The following is a 10,175-nucleotide window of genomic DNA, read 5'->3' on the forward strand; positions in this document are numbered from 1 at the left end:
ATTTTCGAAAATGAGGTATCGTTGGAAAGCTCTTGATGGGCCCTACAACATATCAAAATTTCAGACCTCTAGCTATAATAGCGGCTCAGATATAGCGAAAACAAAATTTTGAGGTTATTCAAAATGGCGGACGCGGTGGTGGGGGGGTGGATATGACCTCATAATCGGATGTCTTCCGGTCGATATTTAAACTTTGCCGTTTACCGCAAGTCTCTATCTATCACCGTTCTCTCGCAATTAGGCGATAGGTTCCGGTCGGACGGCCGGACGGACGGCCGGCCGGAAAAAAAAATTTTTTGGCGCATACGTTTTTTGGAATGTGGGGACCCTAATTCGTGCTCATCCCAAGTTTGAGCCCGATCTGACGACTTTCGATTTTGCTCGGTACACAAAAGCTGTGTCTGAAAGAAACACAGCTAACTGAAACTGACAATTCAGATAATTTATTGTCTGTAGTTTTGAAGTTTCGTTATGATAGTTTTTACATTTTGTAGCTATTAGCTTTCATCGTTTCTTCTATCCATGGGATGTAGAGAGCTACGTCTGTGTAGCCTCCAGGTAATGTGTTACATCCTAAAGCGCTTGAATATGAAACCAGACCAATTTGGATTCTTTTGCCAGTTTCGCCATTTTTCTCAAGGAAAACTGCACTACCGGAATCCCCTTCACAAGTAGAACTGTTTCCAAGGCCTTTGGCACAAAAAGATGTATCAGCTATTCCACCGTCTTCTTCGTTATGTGCTTGAGCTTGATCAGCGTACAAAGTTTTGCACAATTCAAAATCAATAACTTCAAGCTGTGTGTAGTACAATTCAGGTGATGAATGTTGATCATCAGGATGAGTGTATCCAAAACCGGAAGCAGTAACAATTTTGCCCACATAAGATGCTTTATCAGTGTTAGCAGCCACCAAGGCAATTGGTTGTACTAAAGGAGTATCAAAATTGAAGCCAATGTCTACTTTTAAGAGGCCGATGTCATTCTCTAAGGTATCTGGATTGTAGTCTGGATGGGGAAAAGCATTAGCTACAAGAACAACTTTTCGCTGCTGAGGTTGGTCTGCTATAACTGATCCAGCTTGAATTTCAAAGGCAAAAATTGTATCTAATAAGTCTGGAAATACGCAATGACCTGCTGTAAGAATCCAATTCTTTGCAATAATGCTTCCACCGCAAAGCTTCCTATTAGCAGCACAATCAAGAGTTCCATAGAATACAATCCTAACTTGATGTGGGAATTGACCATCAACGGCTAACTGTCCATTAACAATTCTCGAAACAATGTCAATGGAGTCATTTTGTTTCATTGCAGCATAAGCTTGATGAATACTTAAAACAGGCTGAGCTGGCTACAAAGAAAATATATATGTAGTTTAGAATTTATAATAAATCCTATATTCCTTACTAAAACTCACATTTGGTTCAACTGTACTGAAAAACGTGGTTACAAAAAATATTGTAACAAGTATTTCCAGAATGATTTTCATCATTGACACACGATCCGCACTCTACCAATTAAAACTCGATAATATGCTAAATATTGCTTTTCTTTGTGGTTTTATATTTTCAGACTGACTTTCCCGAAATCATGAGGAAGTCATAATTTTCAGTCAGGCAGTCAAAATTCAATGTTCACGGAAAAGTACTTTGACAGCAAGACAAAGCGTATGAAAATTTAGGGCACAGGAAGGCATTATTTTCCCGCTTTACATGACTATGAAGGTTTATTATGCGGGTTGAGATAAAAATATAGGGAATGCTAAACCTTTGTTTTCTAAATGAAATGTGAAGTTAAGGGAATAAGAGGTTTTATTGGCTGATAAGTTTAGGCAAAGTATTTATATTCGGTAATGCTTTTACTTATAGATCGGGATCTTGGTACAAGTTTAAATTTGAAGAAAAAGTATAGATTTAAATTTATAAATTTATTGTGAAATGTGGTGCCATATCCCAGAGGACACCACGGGAGTTGTAGACAACTCCCCCAGTAACCTCTGATCCTCATTCTCACGAGGTCGAGAGCGCATTTACCTGCCCTTGACAAAGGCTAAGTTAAGACTGATTTTTACTCAACTCTCACTACCGTTCTTGGCTACACTGTTGTATGTTCTCTTCGACTCTCTTTTATTCACTTTATGAGCAGGGTTACATTCGCTTGAGAGTGAGTCGGGTGCTATTTCCTATTCCCTATTCCCCATTTTCTTGAAACCTCAAAGCAATAAGTCACGTTTTTTAGTGCTCCAATTTCTCTGACATTTTTCTTATCATACTTTGGTCGTCAAAAGGTGTTTTTCACCAATATATCTGGTCTCATGTTGAAAGTTTCTACTTCATGTAAAATTATGACTTCCTGACGGGCTCATGAAAAACGAAGCCATATAAATGAATGAGAACGTGCAACTTGTGAGTTAGTTTGAATATCGCGTGGCTTTAGTTTGTGGTGCACAATGAAGGAATTTATCCAGGAGAAATCTGTGTTAGCTGTTGTAGTTCTTGTGGCTTTGATGATCAATTCTGTAGCATCAAAGGTCAGTCTCTTTGCTCAAAGTCTTATTTTAAAGAAAGAATTTTAAATTTTTTTCACGATTTAAAAAAAGCCTTCGGAAAATCTGGATTAAAAATCTCTTTTTAGAAAAGTAAACTATAAAAAGTATTTCATCCACAGTACTATACCCTGCCGAGTAACGCAATTGGTAAAAATGGAAAGATTCTTCTAGGAGATTATGCCAAAGACGGTCAATTTCCATACCAAGTTAGCTTACTAATCCAGGGAGCGAACAATTGTTCCCTTGTTGAGAGATCATGCGGTGGGAGTATTATTGCAACGAATTGGGTTCTAACATCGGCATTCTGTGTCACGCCAGGACCCCTATTTGACACAGTTTACTTTGTCTATCTCGGAGCTGGGTCTGTGTATTACAAAAAATCTCCCCAGAGGGATATTTTCAATACAACTGCAATCTATCCACATCCAGACTTCAATGGTGATACTCTGGAGAATGATATTGCCATGCTAAAGACGTGGGGTTTTGACTTTAGTACAAAATTAGTGCAGCCTATCCCTCTGGTAACATCAGGCACGGACATGGCTTCGTATTTGGGAAAGTATATCACAGTGTCTGGATTTGGGAAATTCTCCATCGATGGAATAGCATCAAAGAAATTGCTCTACACCCAACTCAAAGTGGTGGAATGTGGCGATGGGACTCCTGACACATCATTCTGTGCTGTGGATGAGGTAGGACCTGTATCGGCCATTTGTGATGGTGACGCAGGTGGTCCAGCTGTGTGCATTCTAGATGGCCAAGCAACTCTTATTGGTGTGATATCGTATTCAGACCAAAAGGGATGCGATGCAGGACCTCAAGGCTTTACAAACGTTGCCCAATACATTGATTGGATACAGGAAACAATGAGCAGCAACTAAAAGTATATTCTTAAAAAAATTAAAATGGCTTCCTGTACTGCAAAACTAATCCCAATAAATTAAATTGCGGAGTGAGGATTTTTATTTTATTCCTTTAAGGTCTTTAGACTTAGACTATGTAGCATAGCTGTTCCAGATTTAAGGTTTAAAGTACCGATTTAAGTCTCAAGATCTGAATAAGCCAAAATTATATCATATCTGATGCCACGTCTCTTCCTCATCGTTCCATTTTTTTTATCAAAATTGCTGAGGGCGTTGGGTTAAGATTGAGAGCAAGCTTTACGCTAATTTGCGTTACTATTGCTTTAGAAATTTCCATATTCTTGAATATGAATAGATATACAAATAAATATTTAACGCATTGACGGTTGATGAGGCTGAAATGCAGCCACATATCGTGTAATAATTTTTTATAGATCATAATAATGTGTATTTATAGTTGAAAATGAGCACAAATATCCTTATATAATGTTGTTTCTATATCCTTGAACATTGTAAAATAGAATATGCTTGAGACAGACAGACCAAGTTTTCAAACTGAAAATGCTCTCCATTAAGCATCACGTAAATTGCCCAACATGTCTTATTTGCTCTCTGTGTGCAAAAGTTATTGCATCTCTTCTGTCAAAATCGAATTCGCTCCAAGAACAATTTCGCTTTTATGAAAATTGCGGGATAATTTTTAATTTTGGCTCTTAAGGTTACAAATATTCATTTAAAAAAAAATCTTTAGGATTTGTAGTTAAGCTTTTAATCCATCTTTGCTACTTTCAACGACAAATATTTTTCTATTTTGTAATGATATCAAGAATTTATTGCCCACAAATTGCAATTTGCTTTTCACTAAGGAATGCTTATGTGGTTGCATTTACTGCAGGCAATGAATGAAGTTTGTGCAGTTTCTGTATCATCCTTAAGGGCTTTCTATCTTATACTGTCAACATACATAATCTGCTCATTGTTTTGCACCAATAATCTTGATTTCAGGAAGTATATATGTATGTTTGAGAATGGGACATTTTGGTTTTGGGCAAGAGTAGCGTAAATTGAAATGTTGTCCCATACAGAATATATATGCACACGAGGTAAATTGTCGCTTCGCTCCAATTTACCTCGCCCCGCTTCGCGGGGATTTGTTGCGCTTCGCGCAAATTTTAGAGGAAAAAAAATTGTGATGGTTTGATTGAGGCCACTTATAAATCCCGAAAAAAAAATTTGCAATGAGGAGAAATCATTTTCATACAACACTTTAGGCGCCAAATTCAAAAATTTGCAAAAACTGCATGAAATCTCTATGGGGGCTACCTGAAGGGGGGCTTTGGGGGGAAAATGAATACGGCCATCTGAAACCGCCTGTTATAAGGAGCATCTGTACCAAATTTCATCGCGATCGGACAAACGGTGTAGATTTGTATAGAAAAGTCGGAACGACGATTACCAACAAACAGGCCTTTCTTTATTAAATAGATGGGAAGCTCTCATCGAACGAAAAAGAAAAAATTTGCAAAGAGAAGAAATCAATTTTATACAATACTTTAGGCGCCAAATTCAAAAATTTGCAAAAACTGCATGAAATCTCTATGGGGGCTACCTGAAGGGGGGCTTTGGGGGGAAAATGAATACGGCAATCTGAAACCGCCTGTTATAAGGAGCTTCTGTACCAAATTTCATCGCGATCGGATAAACGGTGTGGATTTGTATAGAAAAGTCGGAACGACGATTACCAACAAACAGGCCTTTCTTTATTACATATATATAGATGGGAAGCTCTCATCGAACGAAAAAGAAAAAAATTGCAAAGAGAGAAATCAATTTCATACAACACTTTAGGCGCCAAATTCAAAAATTTGCAAAAACTGCATGAAATCTCTATGGGGGCTACCTGAAGGGGGGCTTTGGGGGGAAAATGAATACGGCCATCTGAAACCGCCTGTTATAAGGAGCCTCTGTACCAAATTTCATCGCGATCGGACAAACGGTGTGGATTTGTATAGAAAAGTCGGAACGACGTTCACCAACAAACAGGCCTTTCTTTATTATATAGATGGGAAGCTCATATCGAACGAAAAAGAAAAAAATTTGCAAAGAGAAGAAATCATTTTCATACAACACTTTAGGCGCCAAATTCAAAAATTTGCAAAAACTGCATGAAATCTCTATGGGGGCTACCTGAAGGGGGGCTTTGGGGGGAAAATGAATACGGCCATCTGAAACCGCCTGTTATAAGGAGCCTCTGTACCAAATTTCATCGCGATCGGTCAAACGGTGTGGATTTGTATAAAAAAGTCGGAACGACGATTACCAACAAACAGGCTGTTCACGGTGATCGTGAAGATGTTTATTTTCTCAATGAATTCCCGTTTAATTTACTCTCTTTTTCCCCTTTAATTTACTGTATTGAAAAATTCATGAAATATTGAACCCTAAATTTAAACTCAACGGACCGTTGGTTTGAATCGCGGCAAATCCGCAACGTCGCACACAATCACCGTGCAGTGTTTTTGGAGAGCTCTTAATGCTACTTCCGTGCTGATTGTGTGGTGCGCAAAAATCATTTTGTTAAAAATAAAAATTGAATTTAATTAAAATAAAAGTCATTAGTTGTGAAATAAATATTTTGAGTTAAGAAGAAAAAGTGGCGGTTTTTTCTGGTGCATTGTGGGTGGACGCAGAGAAATCCTGAGCAGGATTTCAGAGGATTGTCTTCAATTCACGTGGAACAACGTGACACATTCATTGGAATTGGGCACCACCTGAGAACATCTGGGACAATAGAAAAATTTTTAGTCCATTTCTCACCGAATATTAACACGCATAATTTGCACAGGTGACGATCATACCTATACTTGAAGCTATAGTTGAGGGAATTTATTCTAATCATAATCTACCTGCAATTCAAGGTGAGCGGAGTGATCTATGAGGGATAAAGGGCAGGAGTTCCATACAGTCTACTAACTTATTGCTCTACCACAATCTTTCAAGGTAAATCCACTACACAGGCCTTTCTTTATTATATATATGCACATAATAGAATTTGTGATTTATGGAGATGGATGGTGTGAGGGTATTTTCTTTATTAAGTTAGAGAGCAAAGGAGAAATAATAACTATGGAGCTTAACTGGAAAAAGCAATGAGATGAAGATGGAAAAGTCATTTAAGCTCATCTACATGATGACGACCAACCCGACCAACACTCTGTTTCAACGGAGAAAATCAATAAACAACTTATATACATCTTTGTCTCGTGTGCAAGTCATACCACAGAAGATCTAGGTATACCCTAGGATGACCTAAGAAAAATGTTGTTGTGATAGTTTAAAAAAGATTTGAGTTTCAACTACAGGAAAGATTTTCCGTGAAAACTCAAGTGCTTAAATTGGATCTTTCGTGTAAAGTAAATTTGGAAGATTTTCCTCTATCTCATGAAAAACATTACCAGGATGATTAAGAAAATGGTAAAGGGGTATAAGGAGAAGGTTATTATTTTATGAGATAAGAGAAACTGGAATTAAGTGGGTCACGCAAGACTCGTGAAAGCTATTAAGAGCGTGTTGTTCGCCGAAATAATGAAAAGTTGTTGTGAAAGAAGTTTTAGGGTAGAATTTTCATAGAAAAGTGTTCCTTTTATTATAAATAGTGACTAAAAAATTCTAAGCGAAGACTCACATCACCCCATTCTCCTCTAAACATAATAAATTTTCACACTTATCGGGATAAATTCACAACCATACGGGTTGATATTGATTGGAAATTAAACCTTTATTTGCCATGAGTAATTCAAAAGATGTAACCAAAGCCCTAAGGGCAAATGAATTTCTTTGATTGCTCGGAAGATGTGGTGGATAATCCATTAGAGTGGCAAAATGAAACATCCGGGTGTTTGAGGGTGGTTGGTGGTCAAATAATACATTTTCCATTGATTAGTGTATATTTTGAAATCCATTATATAAACATTTAGTTTAGATTTAGGATGTAACCATTGCAGATGTGCTCGTAGACTCATTTCTATAATGATGGCAGAATAAAGTGAGTTTGGAGTTATTATGGGTGGTGTAGGGGAGGTATGAAAAGGGAATCGTGTCCCAAAATAATTCTTTGAAGGAGCATTAATATTAAATTTATGAAAATGTATTTATAATCTCTTATCTAGCTGTTAGGTAGAAAATTTGGTCTTTTAGTTGAGTTTCTGTATGGAAAGTTTTCAACTTAAATCTTGCCTTCTGAAAGTAAGAACATTAAAATTTAACTTATTTCTCGATGTAAGAGGTTTTATTGTTGAGCAGCCTAATATACTTTTTTAAATCAGTTTCACCTCAATTCATGGAACAAAATTACACCGTAAAGGCTTCATAAAATATTACCCCCTTAAACAGAGGGATGACCTACCCTCTAATGCTCATAAATCAAGAAAGTATTGAATGAGTTGCAATATCTAGTTTTTCGTTCATCTTTCCATAAATATTCGTTGTTAGGAGTAGACGTCAGAGGGAATTTCTCATCCACCTACACGGACTGAAATAAGATATCCTCTTATGGTAATATTCTCCATACCCTGTTCAATGTGACAATATTATTGTGTACGGATTGTGATGCTGCCATGAGCTTGTATTACATACAAAATTCCCTCTGCAACACTATAAAACGATTTTATACCACCCCATTTCTCCATTTCCACACAAGTACTTATAGAGCATGAAGAAAATCCTCCAGCAAACCACAAGGGGTTCTATACATGCAATGTCAGGTCAATGATTTTTTATTCAATAAACGAGATGAAGAATGATGCGAAAATCCCCAAAGATAGAACGAGAACCGCAAATTGATAAATATTAAATGTGGAAAAATTGGACTTAATTGAAAGAAATGAAGATTTTTTTTCTTCACCCAAAAGCATCCTCAAATCGTGATGAATGTTCGAGACACAAAAAAAACACAAAAATATTATACTAAATGGAGTCATGAAAGAGCCAATGTCTTTTGAAAGGCATTCACAGTGAATTCATGAATACTAAAGAGGCACCCAGGAGCATAAAGTATTTTATTGGATAAATATGAGCCTAAAAGATGGAAACAATTTGCACCGAATGGTATTTTCACTCTATATAGGGGAGATTTGGGTGAAATTGTTAAAAAAAAGTATGAGAAAGAAATGAGTAATTTTGTTAACGTTGAATGTCGTAAATTGAGATGTAATATGAAATTCTTAGGTAGAGAACATCAATTTGATTAGTATTTTTGTGGAAAATCCTTTAGGTAGGTGCGATTATCCTGTGCTAGTGGGTAGTGCAATACACATGTGCTTAATTGAGACTGAAGACCAGAGAGTTCAAAATGTTGTGTGGATTTTACCTATTCAGTTTTCACCTCATAAAGAAACTTAATTACTTCACTCAAAGTTTTAGTTCTCCGTTTATAAATTTGAAACTTTAGCCATTTCTGACACTCCTCCTGACACCCTTGATACCACATGTAAACTGTTAGGGAGCCGGATGTAAGCATGCAGTACATTTACATACATACGTATACAGTGCAGTGGTGAGGATGTGAATAGAAGCAAAAGATTCTTTTACGAGAATACTTCATATTTCGCCTTAATTGTTTTTAATTAATCCGATTTTAGTCAGGATTCTATTAAAGTTTTTTTTGGAATGAGACATAAAAATTGACAGATTCCTTAAACAATTCCTTATTAATTCAAGTATAATAAAAAAAATCCGTTTGGTATGCAATCTAGATTAGACAGTAAGACCTGTCCAACAAAAAGCTCAGTTCTGTTTCTTAACTTTAAGCTTTTGAAAAGTTTTTGCTACTTACATGTCTATTTAGCCCCACACTTCTCTATAAAATTGCACTCTGAGTATTCTCCAAAGAGAAACTTCTCAATTTTCATTTGTTTTGTATGTACATAGGTACTTTCAGTAAGTATTTTGAGATATTTAATCCTCATTAAGGAAGAGTGAGAAAATTTTGATTTTCAAAGGAACAAAACTCTGCACAGTACATGTTTCCTGGAAATTTTAATGAAAAACGATACAGTATCTTGTAAAATTCCTGACTCACTAGGTTGCAATATCTAGATTGCATCTGAAAATCCTTTAAAGAACCCTTCATGTTGTACATATAGAAATATGTTTGAGAGGAATTCCTTCCGCATAAATTCTTTTGACATATTTGTTCCTCAAAAAAGATTGAATGTCTGTATGAGCGAATTGCTACCTATGTCATGACATCTATCCTATATAGCACTTCAATGTTGACGGAGTTGACCCATTTTAGCTTACAAGAAGTGTTATAAATTATATGTCCTCATTGGCATTAAATGGAGCGATCCTGACACATTAATCTTCTTATTTGCATTCATGTCTCATATAAAATGCAAGGAAGATTGGTTTGATTGGTTGGTGATTATCACTGAATCATTAAATTAATTAAACCCCCATTTGTGTGACAATTTTTTCGTGAATGAATTATTATACCCAAGAGAATGTCGAGGAAGCGTCTGATAATGTGAAAATATTTTCCGCATTGTAAGATTGGAGCGCAATATTGGGGAAAGTTGTAATGCCAAAAATTAGTTGGTGTTCCACTTCGTGGCCAACACCAAGTATTGTAATCGTCGGAAAAATCGACCACCTCAGATCGGGCTCAAACTTGGTATGAGCACGTTTTAGACATCCCACATTACGAAAATGGTGGTGGAAAATTTTTGATCCGGCCGGCCTGCCGGCCTGCCGGCCTGCCGGTGGTC

The 10,175-nt window shown here is 36.6% G+C and overlaps 2 protein-coding genes across 2 annotated transcripts; one reads left to right on the forward strand and one right to left on the reverse strand.

Moving 5' to 3' along the window:
• Window positions 1-291: 291 nt before the first annotated feature.
• Window positions 292-1,526, reverse strand: LOC129797672 (chymotrypsinogen A-like). The gene is made up of 2 exons (XM_055840460.1): window positions 1,415-1,526; window positions 292-1,348 (listed from the first exon to the last, which is right to left on the reverse strand). The coding sequence occupies exons 1-2, from the start codon at window positions 1,487-1,489 to the stop codon at window positions 482-484; spliced, it is 942 nt and encodes a 313-aa protein (XP_055696435.1). The 5' UTR covers window positions 1,490-1,526; the 3' UTR covers window positions 292-481.
• An 805-nt stretch (window positions 1,527-2,331) lies between these two features.
• Window positions 2,332-3,502, forward strand: LOC129797688 (collagenase-like). Its single transcript, XM_055840496.1, has 2 exons — window positions 2,332-2,527; window positions 2,665-3,502. The coding sequence occupies exons 1-2, from the start codon at window positions 2,447-2,449 to the stop codon at window positions 3,424-3,426; spliced, it is 843 nt and encodes a 280-aa protein (XP_055696471.1). The 5' UTR covers window positions 2,332-2,446; the 3' UTR covers window positions 3,427-3,502.
• The last annotated feature ends 6,673 nt before the right edge of the window (window positions 3,503-10,175 follow it).

The sequence above is a fragment of the Lutzomyia longipalpis genome, chromosome 1 (genome assembly GCF_024334085.1).
Source record: "Lutzomyia longipalpis isolate SR_M1_2022 chromosome 1, ASM2433408v1".
Classification (NCBI taxonomy): Eukaryota; Metazoa; Arthropoda; class Insecta; order Diptera; family Psychodidae; genus Lutzomyia; species Lutzomyia longipalpis.

Bases quoted from the DNA above. Each gene is read 5' to 3' on its own strand.
- LOC129797672 (XM_055840460.1), bottom strand. From the start codon at position 1,489: ATGATGAAAATCATTCTGGAAATACTTGTTACAATATTTTTTGTAACC. The intron at 1,349-1,414 runs GTGAGTTTTAGT...TTTTCTTTGTAG, and splicing joins TCAGTACAGTTGAACCAAAT to CCAGCTCAGCCTGTTTTAAG.
- LOC129797688 (XM_055840496.1), top strand. From the start codon at position 2,447: ATGAAGGAATTTATCCAGGAGAAATCTGTGTTAGCTGTTGTAGTTCTT. The intron at 2,528-2,664 runs GTCAGTCTCTTT...TTTCATCCACAG, and splicing joins TCAATTCTGTAGCATCAAAG to TACTATACCCTGCCGAGTAA.